The sequence below is a fragment of the Miniopterus schreibersii genome, assembly GCF_964146895.1.
Source record: "Miniopterus schreibersii genome assembly, chromosome: 19".
Classification (NCBI taxonomy): Eukaryota; Metazoa; Chordata; class Mammalia; order Chiroptera; family Miniopteridae; genus Miniopterus; species Miniopterus schreibersii.
This window is the reverse complement of record NC_138119.1, coordinates 16502596-16524909: the sequence shown is the minus strand read 5'-3', so window position 1 is coordinate 16524909 and position 22314 is coordinate 16502596. Positions and strand designations below refer to the sequence as shown.

Here is a 22314-nt window from a genome sequence, read left to right as displayed (position 1 = left end):
GTCCATGGTGGGGCGCTGCCTAGAAAGAGCAAGTGTATCTTTGCAGCTAGAGCTGAAAGGCCCTTCATACAGAGGAGGAGGAAGGCCTGTGGGAAGCCAGAAAGTCGTCTACGGTCTCCTGCATAATTTGAAAATTGAACTTTCTTTGTACTTATTTGCAGTACAACGTGGTTTTAGAAACCTGTTCAACCTACTGCTCCAAGCAGCCACTACCGATGGATGGGAGCTAGAACAGGAGATCTAAATTCACTTGGCGTCCCTATGTTGTCACTGAAAAACCTGGGCATGACTTTATTAATTCCTCTTCTAGAATAGACAGTCACTAGTGTGGCTTCTTCCAGTGTCTCTCTGATTTGTACCATGATGACAGAAATCATTTTTAAAACGGCTATTACAAAAATCAAGATTAGCTCTGGCCATGGAACAAATTTTTAAAAGATGTTGTAAAAGACACAAAGCAAACAGGAAAATGAACTTTAAATTATAATCTCTATTTTATTATTAACCTCTTGATTAGCAAGTAGCAAGTATAATTTAGCTCCCCAGTGGATTATTTTTTAATACTAAAAATAGAGGTATCTGAACTGAATTAGAGGCCCTGCTTTGCCACTAACTAATAGTCCGACTTTGGGAAAATTACTTAATTTCTCTGTGTCTAAGTTTTCTTATCTTGTAAAATGAGAACTTGAGTCTCTATGCCTCAGTTTCTTCATCTCTAAGAGGCGAACAGTAATAATACCTAAGTATCATGAGATTGTTATGAGGACCCAATGATTTGATACTTGCAAAGCACTTAGAACAGTGCCGGGAATGCAGTAAGTTTCTGACAAGTATTTGTTAGTTAATTAACTAGCTAACTAACTATAAGCTAGTCCACAATGAAGGAAGCTAGGCAGGTGTGTAGAAAGGTTGTTACAAAAGAGGGGCATAATCTTTGGAGACAGGTTGAATTTTGACCCTACTGGTAGAAAAAGGGTGACAATCATAACAGCATGAAGATTTCCCTGGTGATACATCTTATAAAAGGCTGGAACAGTGCACCAGGAGCATGTGTGGACTCTCCCTTAATTGCATGATAATTAGGCATCTGAATCCATCTAGCTGGGTAGGGCAGAGATTCTAAGACATAAGTCCACAAATTCCACCCCTCTCTTCCTCCCTCTCTCCCTTTACTTCTTTTCCTTCCTTTCTTCCACACTGACTGAGGGCCTATCATGTGCTAAACATTATCCCAGGCAGTGGTAGTACATCTCCGACTGGAATCCAGTCCCTCTCCTTCACAGGGTCACTATTTAGTGTCTGTGTTTTCTAAGTGGAGCTACTTTGCTGGGCTAAACATAAACTGCAGCTACTGAGTCAACTAGGCCAGTGATACTGACATAGGTTTTTATTTCTACAAAGCACTCTTCCCCTCCCAGCTCTTCCAATCACTCAACGAAGACCTTCTAATCACCTAGAGGCTAAAGTGAGCTCTGGAAATAAAAAGTTTATTAACATAGAGTCCTGCTCTCCAAGTGCTCACCGTGCCATGGGGACAGACATACATACAGACAGACAGCTGCAGGCATCTTCGACGTGCTAGAGAAGAGACAACAGCAGAGAGTTGGAACATAGAGGAGGAAGTGCCTGCATTTTCCTAGGAACATCAGCTCTGAAGACTGAGGGAGAAAGAGGAGCATTAAAGCGAATTACAAGGTGTCAAGTTGGGTCATTTGATGGGTAACCGATGACCAAGTCCTGGAATACAGAAGTAGGTTAGTGAAGAAAATAACACATAGTTTGAACAGATGAAGTCTGAGAAACTGTTTTTAGCTATTTCAAGTTTTAGGTACTGTGAGTAATGCTGCTGTGAGCATGGCTGTACAAATATCTCTTTGAGGGCCTGCTTTTGATTTTTTTGGGTGTACACCCAAAAGTGGAATTTCCAGACCATATGGAAAATCTCTTAAATTTTTTGAGGAACTCTCATACTGTTCTTTTCAGTGGCCATACCACCAACAGTTCACAAGGGTTTCACTTTCTTCACACTCTTGTCAACACTTGATACTCCCTGGGTTATTTTTCTTTCTTGATAGTAGCCATCCCTAATGGGTATAAGATGGTATATCTCATTGTGGTTTTGACTTGCATTTCATAATGACTGGTCATGTTGAGCATTTTTTCATGTGTTCATTTGCCATCTGTATATCTTCTTTATAAAAATGTCTATTCAAGATCTTTGCTCATTTATGAATTGGGTTTAATATTCTTATTGTTGAGTTGTAGTTCTCATATTCTAATATTAATGTCTTACCAGATATATAATTTGTAAATTCTTTCCCCCATTCTGTAGGTTGCCTTTTCACTCTGTTGATAGTGTCCTGTGATGCACATTAAAAAATTATAAATTCCAATTTGTCAACTCTTTTCTTTTGTGGCATGTACCATTGGTGTAATATTTAAGACATCTTTGCTAAATCCAATATCATGAAGCTTTTGCCTTTTGTTTTCCTAAGAGTTTTATAGTTTTATCTTTTATGTTTAAATTTTTTAAAATTGAATTTTAAAGAGAGAAAGGGGTAGAGAGAGAAAGAGAAACACTGATTTGTTGTTCCACTTACTCATGCATTCATTGTTGTTTCTTGTATATGCTCTGACTGAAGATCAAACCTGCAACCTTGGTGCATGGAGATGACAGTCTAACCAACTGAGCTACCCAACCAGGGACAGCTCTTATGTTTAGACCTTTGATCCATTTTGAATTATTTTTAGTATATGTTAAGTAAGGATCCAACTTTATTCTTTTCCATATGAATATCCAATTTTCTTAACACCATTGGTTAAAGAGACTACCCTTTATCCATTGTGTAGCTGTGGCAACTGTGTCAAGTATTATTTGACCATATATGTGAGGGTTTATTTCCACTCTTTATTCTATTCCATTGGTCTATGTCTAGCTTTATGCCAGTACCATAGTTGATAACCATAGTTTTGTAGTATGTTTTGAAGTCAAGAAATGTGAGGCCTCCAGCTTTGTTTTTCTTTGTCAAGATTGTTTTGGCTATTAGGAATCCTTTGAGATTTTTGTATGAGTTTTAGGCTCTGTGGGAGCATCCCGGTCCCATGGCTCTGCAGGGTGATCTCACACACCAATAAATGGAGAGACATCCACTGTTCATGAATTGGAAGACTTCATATTGTTTAGATGTTAATACTATTGAAGAGATCTACAGATTCAAAATAATCTTTATAAAAATCCCAAGTGAGATAATGACTGAGACATGACAATTGGATTTGGAACTCTAGAATGATGGAAGTGGAAGCAGTATTATATGTGGCAATGGAGAGAGTCCACATGAACAGAGAAGCCTCCTAGAATAATCACTATGGGTTTTTAAAAAGTGAAACTTGAATGACAGCTCGCCAAAGAGTCTTTAGCAAAGGGCTGAGACATTAAGGCTTGATGAAATCATATTTGCGTAGGTGAACAGAAAACTGCTCACCAAAACAATTCCAGCAAAATGTGCCATTTCTTGCTTACTGCTCTTATTTCAAGTGATGCTCCTGTGGCTGAGAAATTGAAGGCCAGAGCTCCCCTTTCTTCAGTATATACATTTCACTTCACCTTTATTTTCCAACCTTCCTTTTGCATCCCATTCTACATGTTAGGTGCATTAGAAATTTCTACTTGCAGTATTCTATTTTCATGTTTCTTATCTTAATCCAAATGTGTTAACTCATCTCTACATACCTTATCAGTTGGAATTAAAAGAAACAAGCAAAAAAGTGGTCCTAAGGAGGTCAAGATGTTGGGTCTGATGACAGTAGGAGCTAGTTAATTTTGTTCTGATCCAAGGCCAGAGAATGCACTTACTCATAACCCTAGCAAGTAGCCACCTTGATGTATGTTTTTGGCCACTGAGGAATATAGGATAGGATGTGCAAAAGGTGATGGCCAAGCTTATTCGTACTTGGAGATACAATTCTAATTATGTGTAACATTTGACTCAAAGAGGATTAATATTTTTTTTTACTTACTCATTCACTCACTCTTCCCAAACACATTTACTGAACACCCACACTATGTGAGGCACTGTGGATACAAAGATAAACACAGTTTCAGCCCGTCAGAGGCTGGTAATTTTATACAGACGCAGAAATAGCATTATGAAGGCACGTACAATATACCAAGTCTAGTGAAAGGAAGTAGTGAGCAATACTGCTATTACAAGATGTCAACAAACTTGAATTGCTTGAGAACCATGCCAACCTCTTAGTCCATTCTAGATGAGCTGATCACTATCTTCTCTCTTGTTAATATTCACCAAATTTACTTCTTTATTAGGAACGTGGTTTTGTGCAGGGTTCACACTGCAGCATGGTTTGATACACATTAGGAAAAATACTTACAGAGTAATCTCTCCTTGCCTACAGGGTGTCTAGTTAACCTCCTGGGAATTACAATTCAAGGACAGGGTGCAACTGGGCCTCCAGTTTGGACAAGACGAACGTGAGTCATGCTGTTTATATGACAGGTTTTAGGCAACATGATGAGCACAAACACTGGTCCGCTTCCTTTCCCTGATGTAACCTGAAAGCTATCAGCAGCCAGAATCTCACAGGAGAGCGGCAGGAGCTTTAGAGCCAGCCCTAAGACCAGCAGGTCTTAGCTGTACAGTAAAAGATGATGTTTTCAGTGCTAGTATGCTCAGGAGGGAAAACCACAAAGATAAATGTGAAGTGAAAAATTCAATATACAATAGCCTGAGTGTTAGCTGATTCTGATTAGTGGGTGTAGAATGGACCATAAACATAAAACTTATAAACTCAAGCTTTAGGAGCTGAATCTGGTCTGGGTGCTACTCAGTGATGGTCTACTGTTAGTAAAGCTATCCATCCATCCATCCATCCACCCATCCATCCACTACCCATCATCTACGAACCAGGCCTTAGGTATGTTTTGGGTGTAAAGAGATAAAAACATCCCCTCTAGAGGCTTACACTCCAATGGAAAAGATGTATAAGTAAGCAGATGAGTCTACTATGGGATGGTAAGTGCTATAATATGGATAAATATGGTGAGGTTTGGGAGCAAATGGAAGCGGCATTTAACTAAGGAAAAAGGTCGGGAGATGGTTCCTGACTGTCTAGGATGTAGTTCCCAGCTGGAATTTAGAGGACAGCAAGAGTTGGTCAGCACAAAATTAAGAAGAGTAAGAACTAAAGAGTGCTTTTTGCTTAATACTGGACTCTCTGATGCTGGTACTTCTAGAAGGCAGATTCCTGCCATAAGCCAGGACCCTTATTAGTCTGTTTTGGGGTAAGAACTTCCTCTGAGCTGGAAACAGGAAACGCAGCATGGTGAGTGCACAGAAGAGCTGTGACTTGCCGTGGCGAGGCTCTTTCAGCAGCAAGAAGAGCACTGGCCTCTCACCTAACCTTTAGTCTGTCCCTTAGCTGGAGAGACTCGTAGTGTATCAGAAGGAATACTAGTTCGAGCTTAGACATCTATTCCAAACGAACCTCATCTCACACTTGAATAACCACTAGGTCCAGTTTTGAGGCCAGGCACTAAGCTTGAGGACATAGGCTACCATCCCTAATAATGTTTCTAGTGAATAGGGCCTACCTGAACACCTTCTGTGGTATTTTTTACACCGTTTAGCACCAAAGTGAGGAAGAAACATCCAACATCCATGTGAAAGCACTTTATCATATCTTACTCTTTATATTCCTCAATATTTGAAAAAATTTCCAACAATAAGCTATGTCTATTTTGTACGGATACTGTGCATTCATTAAATATTATTTTGTGGATTATTTAAAGACAATGCCAGGAATGCTTGTATAAGTATAAAAAGCAAATTTTGTAATGGTATGAACAGTATGATTCTAAATTTGTATATAGGAAAATATATTAATCTTCTTATCCTTCAAATGCCTCACCCCTGGATGGTAATGCAGGGATTACCAAAGAGACACTCACAGCCAAGAATGTACAATGGATGTTATGTTCCAAGGTTAAATCTTTTTCACATTTAAAGAAATTAGGTTGTTTTTTTTTTTTAATCCTCACCTGAGAATATTTTTTTCATTGCTTTTCAGAGAGGGTGGAAGGGGGAGAGAGAAACACTGATGTGAGACACATCGATTGGTCGCCTCCTGCACGCACCCTGACCAGGGCCGGGGACAAGCCTGCAACCGAGGTACATGCCTGTGGCCGGAATTAAACCCAGGACCCTTCAGTCCGTGGGCTGGCCCACTAACCACGGAGCCAAGCCAGCCAGAGCAAAATTAGTTTTAAGTATGGACTTACTCTGGACACTTGCTGTCTTTTCTGGCTGTCCTGTGCTTCCTTCATCCCTTCCTGCCAGGTTCCGTGAGTTTTTCTTGTGCACCCAATGAGTAGAAGTGGCTCAGCCAGTTTCTGCTATCTTTCAGGGGGAACTGCTTTGTGTGTAGCTGTATATTTAATGTGTCTATGGGAGGAGGTGAGTTCAGGAGCCTCCTATGTCACCAACTTGGACAAGCACTAGCACTGCAATACTTTCTAAGTAAGTATTTAATTACTTAGAGAAATAGTAGTGGTTCATGGAGAGTCTTAAGTGGTTTCTCTCTGTGTCCTATGGGACTAATATGGCTACTCTGTAACATTGTGAAGAGTACGTAACCCTTATAATGCATGTGAAAGTTTAAACTTTAAACACAGTGCCTGGAAAAGAGTAAATTTTTAATGCTTATTTCTTTCCTAGTTTATACTCTATACTTTTTAAAAATTTTCAAAAAATTTATCTTTATTGTTGAAAGTATTACAGATACCCCCCTTTTCCCCCATTGACCTCTTCTACTCTGCCCCAGGCCTGTATGTCTTTATGGATTTCAGAGAGAGGAAGGGAGAGGGAGAGAGCTGGAAACAGCAAGGATAGGAGAGTCATCGATTGCTGCCTCCTGCAGGACCCCTACCCAGGATCAAGCCCAAAACCCAGGCATGTGCCCTGCCCGGGAATCGAACTGAGATCTCCTGGACCACAGGTCAATGCTCAACCACGGAGCCATGCCGGCCAGGCTACTCTATAATTTTTTGTCTCCTTTTTTTATGGTTTCCATTTGAAATCAGCACTCAGCAGTGTTGCAATTAATGACATGCCCTAGAAAATCATAGGATGAAGGACCAGGAGAGGATGTAAGAGGCTGTGTGCATGTAAGGAGGAAAATACCTTTACTTTCAGCCAAAGAGATTTCCTTTAGGCTTGTTGGGTGATGAAAAAGTTGAAGTATTTAGGCCTTATCTTAGCATAATATGCATAGTAGTTAACTCCATAGGGTTGTTTCTTTATTTAGCAAATGGAAACTGCCTACTCCCTTCATTGGCACCATTCATCTAGCAGCATTCCACGCTGTTGTCTGTGATTCAGTGTTTTTTTCCATTGGCATACTTGCCAGAGATCTCCTCTTTATAGGGGAATATCCTACCTACTGCATTCACAGAAAAAGTCACCAAACTGGACAGACAAGTACCTCAGCCTGAACAACTCTAGGTACTCTGCCAATTCTCAGCTGGATTGAATTAACTGGTAACTCTGGGGAAGTTACATAAAATCGTACAAAAAAGATGAGTGAAACTTATTTTGAAATTGAAACATTTTCAATACAAGTTTGGAAAGATCGAATGTAAAAGAATTGGCCATTTCTAGGGAATGGATTCCTTAAGATCAGAGACCCTGTCTTACTCCTCCTGATTCCACCACTGCCAAGTAAAGTGCGTGAAACTACACACACACACACACACACACACACACACACACACACACATACACGCACATGTACATACACACTGCTGTGTCATGCTGTTCAGCAAATTATCAACATATAACACACATTGCATGGTGATGAGTTTCAGAGTAGTAATTCATTAGCTTAGGGGAACTGGGTGTTATGAGGTGTTTGTCATCTGGATAGCCTCTCTTTACGCCCACATCTCGGCCTGTATTCCTCCTGTCTAAAGCTTCCCCTTACTCTGAGGGCGGGCAGGTATTCGGTTCTCATCCCGTTACCACACTTCTCCCTGTATTGCCTTGTATATATGTCTCTTTCCCAAGCTACCTGTAATAACCAAACCAAACCAAACAAGAAAGCAATACCAAATCTGAAGATAGGGACTGACCCTTGTCTATCAGTATTCAAGCTCCTAACACTGTGTTGGGTACACAGAAGGCATTCAATAATTCACTAAATGAACAAGAGAAATAACATGTCCATTTGCTGTATTTTATAATTATTGCGTACAGAAAAGCCAAAACCTTTCTCTACTTGTTCAGATTCCCATTGCCAAAACTGACACATCTAGCCATGACTAGACTATCTAAATTGAATGCTGTAAAATCAGTACTAAAAATGGAAAACCAGAAGAGAAAGTGTCTCATCGATTCCCACATGAGCATTTGTCAGTTGGGTATTGAAGGCAGCGAAAGTGCTAACTGTTCTATACTGGTGTCGAAGTTTGTCAAATAAAGAGAACTAGAAAAGTTAAGGTGAAAGATCTCCCCCAGACCTCTTTGCCAGGGCTGCCCAAGGAAATCCAGGAGATTTGGAAATGCTTAATCTCAAGAATATTAATACCCTTTTATCTCTATTAGGTTGAAATACACAGGTGAAATACATAGTTCTCTGGGGATATATGTGATATTGGGCAAGATATGATCTAACAGCAATGCTCATTCACTAGGGCTCTAAGGTGACATCTGAGGTTTTAAATAGAAAGTGTCAACATACTGCACAATGGAAAATCTATTTTCAGTTCGGATTCCAAGCAGAAAGCAATTCTTCCCATCAAAAGGTGTTCAGGATGCTCCTCCCATGGCTAGGATACAGACACATGCTGGTTTGGCTAGAAAGGACACACTGATGCCCTCCAATTCCCCAAAACAACAACAAGCTGCTCACAGAGAGGACTCAGGCTAGAGATTCAGGAGTCTACCACCCCACACAGTCTTTCTCAAAGATTAGTGGTAAGGCAGGCAGACAACACAGGAAGGCCTCCATGGAAAGTGGCCACTAGATCTGTTACCTGAAGGCTGTACTTGAGCTGGTAAGACAGACTAACAACAAAGACTCTGGTAAGGGCGGCAAGAGAGTAGACAGGCAAAAACAGACAGCACATAGCAAGACAATTTGGGGCAAAGAAGAGGGTCCCATGTCACGGAAGAAATTCAAACTATTTCCTAGACCCCCCTGAATAGGGTTTTATTAGTTCCTTGGAGAAAGTGATCTGGAGATTAATATGAGAAATCTTGGCATATTGGTTAGAATTTATTGCACACATAACATGCAAATACGTGAATAGATATGCATAGATGTACATATATCTATATTATAATGAGCTGTATACAATACTCTTTATAGAGTGGGAGTTTATAAATCTTAACAGATAGGTTGTTGCCTTCATAATATTCCAAGTTTAAAATCTTACTTATGTATCATGTCTGCCTATTTTCTATTATCTACCATCAATCTATCTATTAATCAATCATCTATCTATGTATCTTTAAACCAAAGACAAATCTATCTGTTTCAAAATGAATATATTTTTGCTTGTTTTTCTGAAGTTCCTAAATGAAAACTACCAAATTATTCAAAAGTTTGGTGTTTCGTCATTGTTCTTACTGAGTTCTTTCTTAAATTTCTAACATTTACAGAAGTTTATGCCTCTGAATACTTGTTCCTCAAGTTTTCCCACTCCCTCAAGAAATAATTCCCTCCTTCCTCCTCTCAAACAATCCATTTCCAACTTTTCTCCTTAGCTCTTCTAGCTGATCTAGATCTTTCTGTTCTTTGAGGATCTGTCCTCTACTCCTCACCGGGTATCCATCTCCTTGTGTGTAAGGTTTTAATCTCCTTAGGTGGCAAATTCTTTGACAGCAGTGACTTATTTTATATCCCCCAAAGCTTTTAGCACAGTCATGGGCCAATAGTAAATGTTCCACATGGATTTGCCTTCTTGTGTTATCTACCTGCCTTACCACTAATCTTTGAGAAAGGCTGTGTGGGGCGGTAGACTCCTGACTCCCTAGCCTGAGTCCTCTGTTGAGGACTTACTTGAAAAAAACCCTCACGCCAAGTATGTGAACTGGAGACAGGCCATAAATACAGAAGCTTGGGTTTGGTGCTCATATACCACCTTTCACATCCTGAGGTGTCCATTCTGAAAGCTTACACCAGAGAGATGCCAAGGGTGACTCATTAATCCCGAATATCAGAAAGTCTCCCCTACTGTCACTTGTCCTAACCTGAAGTTTCTTCATTTCTGAACCCTGTTTCATAAAAAGAGGCCCTGGAATGTATTCTTGAGATAAGCCTGTCATCTTTCTTTAGAGACTTTCGTAAGGTTAAAATAATCAGGACATACCAGAGCCTTACCTTGGTTAAGGGCAGGGGGAGGAGCTGGATTTTATTTGGAACAGCTCCTCATTAGAATAAATGTTTACTGAAGTGACTAAGCAGAGGGAGTTCCATCTAAAACTTGGAGAGCAGCCAGAAAAGGAAGCAGCCAGAGAAGCAGAGAGGAAAAGGTGCAGCTTTCCTGTTTTTGGTGTGGGTCCTGTGCATCTGCGTTTCAGATGTGACACAAGTACAGAAGCTGCAGGTGCAGCACATCACCCTCCTTCTGGAGTCAGGTTATTTCTTTCTCGCTCTGCATCACCGCACCTGATACAGAGCCACAGACATGTGCTTGTATTGAAGCACCATTTCTGTGTGATTCTGGGGGTCTTTTCCTCAGAGACAGTTTAGTGATCAAGGTACAATAAGGCCCAATTAAAATGTGACAGCTCAGTGAGAAATATTGCTGCAAATGGTGCAGTTCTAAGGGAAGGGGGCTGGGTTACAAAACAGTATTCTTTCCACTGTTACCCAGCCATCAGTGGTGCGCCAGACCACTCGCTCGGCTATCCTCATCTTGCTGCTTCATAAATGAGGATGTTAGATCACATTTTGTTCTAATTTTTAAAATCTTTAATTTTCCGTTAGATTAACAAAACTGTCTTCAAAAGGCTTTCATCTTACCACCATTTATGTAAATAAACTTTAGCTGAATTACACGCTGGGGTAAATATAAAAAGTAACCATTCTTTTCTGGGGTTTTATCATTGATTCAGTCTTCACAACATCTCTAAGAAAGGTGGAGAAGAGATAAATACTCATGGAACACCTCTTCTGAGCCAAGACTTGGACATTTACTTCATTATCCAAAAAGCTTTATGAAGTGGTAATGTTCTCTGTTTTACAATTAAGGGAACTAAGAAGTCATGTGCTAAGCTAAAGGCCACTGAGTGGGTAAGGGCTCAGGCAAGAGTAAGGGCTGGGCGGCTCCAGGCTCCCTCTTAAGTCTGAATTCAAAGTCCGTGTTCTTTCTATCATATGATTCTAGATTTCTGTTAAAAAGGTAGGAATCCCAATTAACAGATGAGATGGTAAGACTGAGCTACAGAGAGCCAGGGGACTTTTCTCAATTTTGTAGTAAATCAGCATTTTGGGTGCTAGGAAGAAAATCCAAGTTATTTTTGGTACAGAGTGCAAGTTCAGACCAGAGAGCAGGGTGTGAGAAAAGACCCTTTGTATGACAATTTTATTTATATTTGATGCCAGCATTCAGTGATCAGGGTTTTAAAACAGTGAGGTATGAGAGAAATGAGCTTGTTGTAGTTATGTATATTTCATATCAAATTCTAGTATAACCTTGGTGTTTGCTAGAGACTATCTCAGAAGGAACATATTTTATATCCTAGAAATGAAACTATTTTTTCCAAACCATGCATCCTAGCCTTCCTAGCTCCTCACCCCACTTCCTCACAATATTATAGTATTTGAAGTACGAAAGGGATAATCATGGAATTTATTTCTTCTTACAAAAAGTAGTTTTCTTATCTGGAAATAATTTTTAATGCTGCACAGCACTGTACTTCCTCTTGCTTCGGGAAAGAATTTCTTTCTGAACTTCCCTCGTGTTGGTTTTTTTTCCTTCTCTTTATTTGTGTTGGCGTCTATAAAGCCTTCCGTTCCGTTGAGTGAATGCATTGGCCTGGTACCAAATGAGACTCAGCACTTAGCCTAGAAGTATCATTTCCAACAGACAGAATCAGAAGGGAAACCCCGCCTCTTACACCCACTACTAATTACCATACGACAAAATCAAGTAGTTGCATCACTTACCCATCACTTGTGAATTTCTGCTTCTACGGCTCTCATTTCTGCACAGAATGAGTTTGAGACACATGGAGAACATGCCTTTTCACCATGCAAGCCCTCCAGGAGCACAGAGGCAATGCTGGAAGCCATGGATCTTCTCAGCATTAGTTCTTGTGCTGCTGGTCTGTTCCTTCAGCACAGTAGCCTTCACTCTTTTCCCACTCAAGGTAAGGAGACAACAGTACCTTAGGTTGCTATTGGTTATAATCCTTTTGTCTTTTGTAAGTCTGGTTATTGTCACTGTCACTCAGTATTGTTAGAGCTAGCTGAAAGGGACATGGGAGTAGAGATAATATAAATATAATTTCAGCTTTGTCATAGCATATGGCTTTGGAGGCTTATCTAAGTGTTTTGAAATGAAAGGTATCAGGAAATGTTAAATGTTAGCTGCAGAACTGAGTTAGATGGAGTAAATCGCTTAATTAAATCAGTCATTTCACAGATGCCTGTGGAGTGTTTTTTCCCTTTTTGGAACTTTGCTAAATATATCCTCTTGGTGGAATGAAAAAGTGTAAAACATGATGCTTGCTCTCAAGGGTGCAAGCTATAGTATAATTGAGGGAAGAGATGAAAAGATGATGGAATACAGAATAAGGTAAGTGACAGGTGGTTAGTGTATCTTCGAGGATGGAACTGGAGCTGAACTAGGAGTAAGAAGGTCTGGATTCTGGTTCTAGGTCTCCCAATGACTGGCTGTACGAATTTGAGAGAGACATTCCATCTTTCTGGTTCTCAGTTTCTTCATCTGAAAAATGGTGGTAGGAGAATGGATTTATTTATCATAATGTCCCTTCTGGCTATAAAATACAGTGATTTATAAGTCATTAGAAGGGTGGTATAGAATGTAAAACTGCGTTAGAAGTTCAAGGGCAGCAATGACTTTGGGTTTGGGTGATCAAGAAAGGCTTCATGGAGGAAGGGTGAAGCACATTCCTATTTGGGAAGCCCCTGATGCTTATCAGGAATTTCCCACTGAGCTCCAGTCCAAGCTGTGGGTCTACAGAAGGGAATGGAGATTCTTTAGGTTCTTATTAGAAGTTTTTCTGACTGTCGACTGCATAGAACTGACCAAAAAGAAATTTAAAAATGCGTTGTGTCATTTAAGATTTAGCCCATTTTGGGGGATGTTTGAAGGTCCTGAGCCTTGGGGAGACTAAGGTGACACATGTCCATTTCTGGAAAGACTGAGCTCAGGGACTTCAGAAACATTTTTCCAAGGGAATTAGCCAGTTAAGATTTCAAAGATACAGTTCTACCACTTAAGATATTTGAAGGCAATGGAGACAATAGCGTGGTGAAGGCCTGGGGATGGGGTGGGGATTGAAGGGATCAATGGGGGCAAAAAAGGGAACATCTGTAATACTTTCAATAATAAAGATGAATTAAAAGAATGGAACCCTCCCAAAACAGATATTTGAAAGCAATGGAGAAAGAATGTAGGAGCAAGTAATACACTGTAGTTGCTGTTATTTAGTTGGGGCAAGTGTAGTTTTCCCCAAATGTGTACACAGTAGCCCATTAATTTGTATTGCAGAAGTATACACAAGTATACAGAGGCATTTCTAACCACATCTCCACTCTCTTGGGAAAGTTATCAAAACAGAAGTCTGAATTTTCTGGAGTAGTGAAGCTTTGGGCAAAAAGAAAAGAACTGTCAGGAGTTCTGAGTGTTTAGATTTCTGAAGAAGGGGAACGATGTGAGTAGCAATTGCTTAAATCTGGAAGTGCTTTTTCCTTCCCAAAACCACTAAAAAGCAAGTCTCATTAGCCAGATAACCTTGAAGAAATAGGATGTTATGTGTCATCTGTTTCTGCACATGAATAAGGACCCAAAGCATAGAAGAGGAGGAAAATGCCTTTCTCAAAGGTATATGCAGGGTCTTGCAAAGGGACAGAACAGGCCTAGTAATTCCAGGGGCATGGGGGACACCTCTTAGCAGAACTGAACCTGACCAGTCTCATATGCTAGAGCTCTGATTCTGGACTCTCTCTCCCAGGCACCAGACAGCTTCCCAATGAAAGGTTCTTCCCTTAGAGAAATAGTCCAGAGTTTGTTCCAAATTTGGAGATGGTTAACAGCTTTTCAGAAAGTTGTTCTGAAAGGATGCCATGGACTGTGTTTCCTATGGGGAAAGCCAAGGCCCTGGCGGCCAACTCCAGCTCTTGTGTCCCACTTTTTATTCACTGCACCACCCTTTCCTTATTGACCACAAATAAGTATACTCGGAAAAGAGGCCTGAGTAGCTGGCGGATGAGTCATTATGACGGGGCTGCTTCCACCGTCTCACAAGACCCATGAACCTTGGGGTTTAGATTATTTTAATCTGCACTCTTGTTTTTATATACAACATCCCACTTTCCAGCTTCTCTAGGCACTAACCCACCCAGCTTTAGACAGGAAGATTGGCTCCTTCTATACCAACAGAAATTGCTTTGGGAGAACATTATTTTCTTTTACCCATCCTTCTTTCAAGAGACAGTCAATTGAAAAGGATTGGTGATAAGCTCAAGCAATTTGGTCCACTCTTCAGTGAATATAATGTCACAGAAGTTGTTCCTAAGAAACCAAATGCTCAGGAGGGTCCCCTGCCTCAATAAAGTGAAAGATACTTCCGAAGGGGGAAGTTATGCTTCTACTTAAAAGTAGGGTGGACTCTGTTTCCAAAGGGTGATCTGATAAGGGCTGGTTTAGAGAATTATTAAGCTTTGGCCGTTTGAACCCAACTATGTGAACCTTGGTTTAAATCAAATGGGGTTAGAAGAGCAACTGATACTCTTCAGCAAAAATTAACCAAGTTCAACCAAGCTGAAAGCCCCTTCTGCTTCTTTAGGAGTGGATATTTGCTTCTTCCAGATATTACCAGAATTATAAATAGAAACTGCCTCACGGAGTGGTAGGGGTGAGATCAATAAGTCAGACAGGCTATTTGGATCTCAGCCTGGCCTCTTATCAGCTGCATGACCTTGGGCTAATTAGTTAATCTCTCCCATGCATTCCACATCTGCAGATGAGCATTGCGGTAAAGATTAATGAGACAGTTCAGCGCCTGACCCATAAGTAGCCTCTCAGTTGATTGTAGTGATTAATATTTGCAACCATTATTATTGACAGTACAATGAAGATAAATTTCAAAAGACTTCAACAATTTGCGTATTCCTTGCTTATCTAATTCACTTCATTCACCAAAGACTATCCGTCACTGTCAAATAGATGATTTTTCTGATTGGACAGATTTTCATTGGTGGCAGTAATTAGAGAATGTCACAGTGGTGGTTTCTGGAGTTTATATAGCAGCCCACAAGACAGTATCCAGGATTTCTGTCTCTGGCAATTAGTCTGCTACCTTAAGTTTCTCCACAATCTTTAAACATGAGAGTGCAGAGCACAGATACTATCTGTGGCTCATACATCGGCATCCTTCTATATTTAGATTGTTACCCAATTGCTCCACGTGTGCAATCTTGTCTTTCTAGAAAGATTATAAACTTCTTAAGAATCAAGGACCATAAATCACTTTTGTTTCTCCTGCTTATAATGTAAGTATGATGTTGGGAATATAGATGCTTAAAGTTTTATTCAATTCTTCATTAAAATCAGCATCATTATCAATATAGTTAATATTTAATGAGACTATCTGGGCAAAGCCCTTCACTAGCATAACCTCACTTAAATCATGGCCAAGTTCAATGAGCTAGGTGCTATATTTCTCATTTTATAAATGAGGAAATGAAGCAAAGGGACTCCCTCTCACATGCTTATCATGAGTTAAACGAAATGGAATTTCAACATCTCTTCTAAGAAACCCTACGACGAAGATGAAATAACTGCAGAAGCAAAAACAATCAGAGAGGCCCAGTGACTTATCCTAAAATACGGGCTTTCAAACATTTTGATTGCACCCCCTATTGAAATAAAAATGCCTTTAATTTTTATGTCACTCTCAAAATATATGCTAAAGTAGCTACTATACATTATATACAAGTACCAATACTATGCATATTTAAAAAATACACAAAATAGAAATGTATAAGGGTGCACCAGGTGATATGCTTAATGTAGTTTATGCACAGCACAAAACCATTTTGCTTTGACCAAAATATATTTTATAGAATATGTTTATAATGAACACTTCTAAAATAACTGAACTAATATTTTAGTAATTTGTTCAGTATGTTACTTTTATTTTCTTATCTTAGCTTAACACTTTGTGATACAATAATTTGAAGGTTATATTCTAAGTTGTGTACTGTGACTCACGGTTTTGACTACCATAGCTAAAAAAATGACCTCACAAAGAAATGTAGGTCAGAATGGAAAAATGCATCCTTGAGTGTGCTTACCATGTTATGACACTGAATTTTTTAAAACAAATCCTTACTCAAGGATATGTTTTTATTGATTTTGAGAGAGAGAGAAATATCAATGTCAGAGAGAAACATGGATTGGTTACCTCCTGTCTGCCCCCGCACCGGGGATCAAACCAGCAACCTAGGTATGTGCCCTGCCTGAGAACTGAACCCTCAACCCTTTGGTGTATGGGATGATGCTCCAACCAACAGAGCCATCCTGCCAGGGCTGACACTAAATTTTTAAGCCCTCATTCAGTGGTGCAAAGTTTTTATGTTCTTAAAATTTTAAATAAAGTTGGCCCTCATTCCATTCATGCCTTTCCTTCCTTCCTCACACAACTTAAATTCCATGGTTTACAATGGTAACCCTAATTTTGCATTAACCAACTCACTGTTTCTCTCTCTCTCTTCGTTATATTCTAATATTGAAACCAGAATCCTGAAAAATTGTCAACGCTGATTAAGTCCAGCTGTTGTGAATCCTTCACAGTTGAATACAGCCAAGGACAAAGATTTTGTTGAAAGGTCTTAATTTAAATTTATGGCCACTAACTTCAAGTGGGACTTCATTGTTGCTCAGTAAAAACCTACAGTCTCTACAGTTCATTATGTCTCCTCTACTGAACTATTTTATTCCTTCGACTTCTCTTTAAACATTCAATGTCTTTCCCCCATTCTCTCATGTGATATCCTTGTCTCCAGGTTCTGTGAGACAATAGAGGAGACAGGAAAGAATTCCTGAGCTCCCATTGTATTGACCACTCACCTGCAATTTTGTCCATGTATACTGTGCTTTCCTCTTGTCACTATGTATGAATTGTTCATGCACCTATTTTAGGCCACCTGTGAACTAGATTCTGTCTTCTCTTACCTACTCAAGGACATAGCTCCAACAATGGTCTCCTAGCTGTTTCATATTACCCCCTCCACTTTCCTGAAACTGTTCCATCAAACGGCAACAGATAACCATGTTGTCATTTCTCGCATATTCAAACAAACAAAACCAGAAACAAACAAACAAACATCTTTGACCTCTCAGACCCATTCAGAATCCATTCAATTTTTCTCTTCTCCCTTACAGTAAAATTCCTCCAATTTCTTTTTTTTCTCCTCTACTCTTAAATTCATTCCAATTAAGCTTCTGTTCTCATCACATCACAGGGCCTACTTTTGTCAAGGACCCCAATGACTACCAAGTGCACCAGTCAATTCTCTGTCATCTTCTTTCTTGATTCACCAACAGCATTTGATACAGCTGATCACTCCTCTTCCCTGAAACACTTTCTCCTCTTGGTTTCCAAATATTGCACTCTCTATGATTCCTTTCTGACTTGATCTTGTACAGTCTCCTGTCTTAACGCATCACATAGTAGCTTAAGACTCCAAATTCATATCATCAGAACTCCTTAACTTCCATCCTCATAGATCCAACTGCCTACTTGACTCTCCAGTGACTCCTGCCCCAAATCTTGGAGCCTTCTTGGACTCTTCTCATTTTCTCATCCCGTATCCATGTCAGGACTCCTGTTGGATCTATTTCCGAACATTTATCACCATGTCCACTGCTAGAACCTTGGTCGGAGGCACCGTGCTTTCTTGCCCAGATAGATGACTACAAGGATCTCTTAGCTAGCCTCACCGCTCTTGCCCTTGCCTTCCTTAACTTATTCGTAGCAGAGCAGAGAAATCCTATAAAGAAAAATGTGCAACATCTTGAAGTTCAAAAAGCCTCTTAAGCACTTTGCCACGAGGAAATCAATAAACTTCACATAGTACAATCCCACGGTTTACAATGATAACCCTAATCTTGCATTAACCAACTCACTGTTTCTCTCTCTCTTCATTATATTCTAATGTTGAAACCTCAGTCCTGGAAAATTGTCAACACTGATTAAATCCAACTTCTCTAAATCTTTCACAGTTGAATACAGCTAAGGACAAAGATTTTGTTGAAAAGTCTTAATTTAAATTTATGGCCACTAACCTCAAGTACACATAGTATAATTTTTTTGTTATACTTTTATCTTACTGCAAGTATTTAAAGCCTTTAATATATAAGTTGTGGTATGCAGCAACAGTCTGAAACTGAAGTCTCCTCGGGGTTTTCAGGAACTATATATGACACTTAACTGTCTGAATATTAAATAAGGGCGACTTTATCAACCTGAGTTGTAAGTATTTCTATAGTTTAACTTTTTATTATTTAAAATAAACATAAACATAAATTCTATTACTTTATTCTCACAGGCCACGGGATCACCTTGTGCAAGCACTGGAGTGTATTGTTTACAGAAAATTTCTGTAGCTCAAGAGGATTAGAGTCCAAGATCAAATAGTTGTCCTGTGGGTAGAGGTTAGGTGGATGGGAAGAGATCTTAACTTTCGCCAGGAAGGCTCAAAAGGGGAGCTAGGGAATGAGAGGTAAAGGGTGAAGGCAGCTACCTGTAAAGGGAAGCTGAGCAAGCCCAGGCAAAGTGGGGGAGGATTTTCTTTTTACATGGCTAGCAAAATAAGTTTGCTTCTGGAATAGGAAGCTCTAAATAAACCAATTAAGGAAGCAGTGACATTACCATCATCCTGACAGATTTCTCTTTATCTTCCCCTGCAGGCTGTCAGTGAGCCCTGTGTGGCTAAGTTTGGTGAGTAACCTGTCTTGCATGCCTCTTTTTTACTTTTCTATTTGTATTTGATGCAAGAAGGCAAGTTCCAATAATGTCAAGGGAGCCTTTATTCTATTTTATTTATTCTTCAGCTACTATTTATAACTGCTTATCAAGTGCCAATCAGTTGTCTAGGTCAACCAGATAGACCAGCGCATGCCCTGATGAAGCTTACATCAAGGTCCTATCTCTCGGCGGGAACACACATCACTCTTACAGGCCTGGGAATCTGAGATCCAGTAACCTACTTTTAATAAACATGCAGTTCAGATTTCTGCAGTTTTTCTCTCTGACAAACTCAAAGTCCTTCTCACATTTTACATATGGCTGGTGTCCAACAGAGTGTTTGTGTGGGGTGCTATTTTTGTTTCTAAATGTATAGAAGGGGAATGAGAATTGGGGGGAGTGGTCACTTCCTCTGCTTCTTTCTCCTCTCCTCTTAGCTCCTGAGTCACTTTCCCTTATAGTGACCTGGTATTTGCTTAGAAAACACACTGAAGTATACAGCTACACTGAACCTTAGAGTGTTTCTTAGAATACATACAAAAATGAAAATGAATACATTTGGGGTTGTTCATAGGTTTTAGGCCAAAACCCACATCTTCGGCTGAGAGAGAGCATTTCTAGAGAGAGATGTAACCCCTGTTTCCTGTACAGCTCAAACAGCCAGGCTTCCTGGGCTTGTGAGAATTAGGGAAACCCTTTTCACTTGTCTCTGTCTTTGTGATTTATTTTTGCTTTTCTGGTGAATGGCATGGAAATCATGATATGTTTGAAATTCCCTTTTGATGTGGTAAAAGTTGAGGACCTCAAGTGGTTCTAAGGTGGTCTTTAAGTGACCCCCTACCACAGAATTAAATAAGAGAACCGGTGATGCTTCTTCCTGGGACTTGCTTGCCCACTGTTGCCTAATACATGTCAAACAAGAGGCTCTGGGATTGCCCGCACAGGGCAAGACTTTGCTTCTTGTTCTAATGATCTTTCCTTCATGATCCTTCAGCATCTATGCTTAGAGGCTTATATCAGTCATTTACATATAAATAAGACTCTAAGTCAATGTGTTATTTCTTCCGGGGTATTTTCTTATCAAGGGTTCTTTCTAATTATGGGATAAAGGCTTTGTCCCCATAACAAAAATTATGGAGAAGTAGAGAACAGGCCAGATAAGTAGTTTTAGTGGTAAAAGCACTTCCTGGGTCTCTGAAATCACATCTCGTGTACAAACAATTAACATTAGGAAAATATGTAAATTCCATACATACCTATGAAAATAAATGATTAAGTCTTGACCCTTTCCCCATCTCCTGTGACAGCATTAAGCTAGGGATACTTATACTTAAATAGTCAAATAATTTCTATTTTTAAACTCACGAATTTACTAGTAGCTTTTATGGAGGGTTTGGCTAATCATATCCCAAGGGATTCCTGAGTGATATGTACCCTAATGAGAAGAGCCATAATTTGGACACAATGCGCCTAATTCAGGCACAAATGTATCACTCAACCGAGAAACAGTTATTGAGCACATACTAGGTACAGGAACTCTAGGTGCTGCAGATATAGCAATGAACAAAATAGACAAGTACTTGTCCTCAAAAATGTTATAGTGAACTGAAGAACAGATAGATAACAAATGGGCAACTTAATTTATGCAATGATGGTGACACCTTCTATGGAGTAAACTAAAGCAGGGTAAAGGGAGTAAAGGGGGAGCACTATTTTATATCGGTTTATGAGTGACACGTAGTAAACAGTACTTCCATAGAAAAGCATGAACATGTTTCCTGGACCACCAACCCTGGTTATCACAGTGATTCCTCTCTCCCTCCCTTCTTTCTTTCTTTCCTTCCACAAATAGCCACGAGAGATACAATGCTACCTAAAACTTAACCCCCTTTTTCTATTCCAAATCCATTTCCTTAGAGATCCCCAAGCCAGAGATACACTTAGGATTTGCAATTTCGCTAAAATAAGGAGTAAATAGATACTTAATATAATCAAATTGTGCTTGGAGATGACCAGTGTAGACCAGGTAAAGAAACAACCTATAAGGGAAAAAGAACTATAACCAGGAAGACATGGAATAATTAAATAACTATGGCTTTCCATTTCCCCCCCCTCCCTTGTGAATTTGTTATAGGACCATCACCATCAAAATGGCAAATGTCATCTCCTGAGCTTCCTTGCGTGAGCCAGATAGCTGACTGGGAGCTGAAGATACTTCGGGATGGCTTGTATTCCATTTATGGCCAAGTGGCTCCCAATACAACCTACGAGGAAAAAGCTCCGTTTGAGGTGCGGCTGCGTAAAAACAAAGACGTCATACAAGCTCTAACAAACAACGCGATAATCCAAAATGTAGGAGGGACTTACGAGTTGCACGCTGGAGATATAATAGACTTGATCTTCAATGCCAAACATCAGGTTCTAAAGAATAATACGTACTGGGGGATCTTATTGTTGGCCAATCCCCAGTTCATCTCCTAGCATCTCGATTCGGCCTCCCATCCTCTTCAGCACATGCAGAGATCTGGTGAGTGGGTTGGAGGAGGCAGATTCTCAATGCCTGAATTCTGGGTACACAAATCAATGCAACAAACAGAACTCCTCCACAGGCGATTTTCATCTCTCAAGCTTATCTGAGAGACTCAGACAAAGGGCCAAGGACATTTGGATACCCCTGGCATTGGCTTGGCAAGGACACTACTAACCCATGGCAAAACGAATATGGGTGGCTAAAGAGCAGAAGCTTCTCAAAGAGTCTCTGTCTACTTTTCGAATCCCGGGGTGGAAAAATGAGGTCCTTCTCCTGGGAGGTATGCTAAAAGGATCCAGCACAGTAGCCTGGCCTTGTTCTCCCATTCTTGGGCTGTTTCACTTTATTCTTCCCATACTCCCATCTTCTGAGACCCTCCTAATAAAAAGTAGTCAGTCTGGTAGGGTGGCCACAGATATCTAATAACACCCCACTTTAGATGTGATGATACTAGAGGATAGAGAATACTCTAGAGATATATTGGGGTAGGGACACAGGTGGCATGTAATGGAATGCACTTTATTTGGGAATTTCCCTTCATTTCAT

At 40.0% G+C, this 22314-nt stretch overlaps 1 protein-coding gene across 1 annotated transcript; it reads left to right on the top strand.

The window, feature by feature from the left end:
- Positions 1-12233: 12233 nt before the first annotated feature.
- On the top strand, positions 12234-21719 carry TNFSF18 (TNF superfamily member 18; the record flags this gene model as incomplete). The annotated part of the gene is made up of 3 exons (XM_081120868.1): positions 12234-12389; positions 19181-19211; positions 21373-21719. The coding sequence occupies 3 exons, from the start codon at positions 12234-12236 to the stop codon at positions 21717-21719; spliced, it is 534 nt and encodes a 177-aa protein (XP_080976994.1).
- Between the last annotated feature and the right edge of the window lie 595 nt (positions 21720-22314).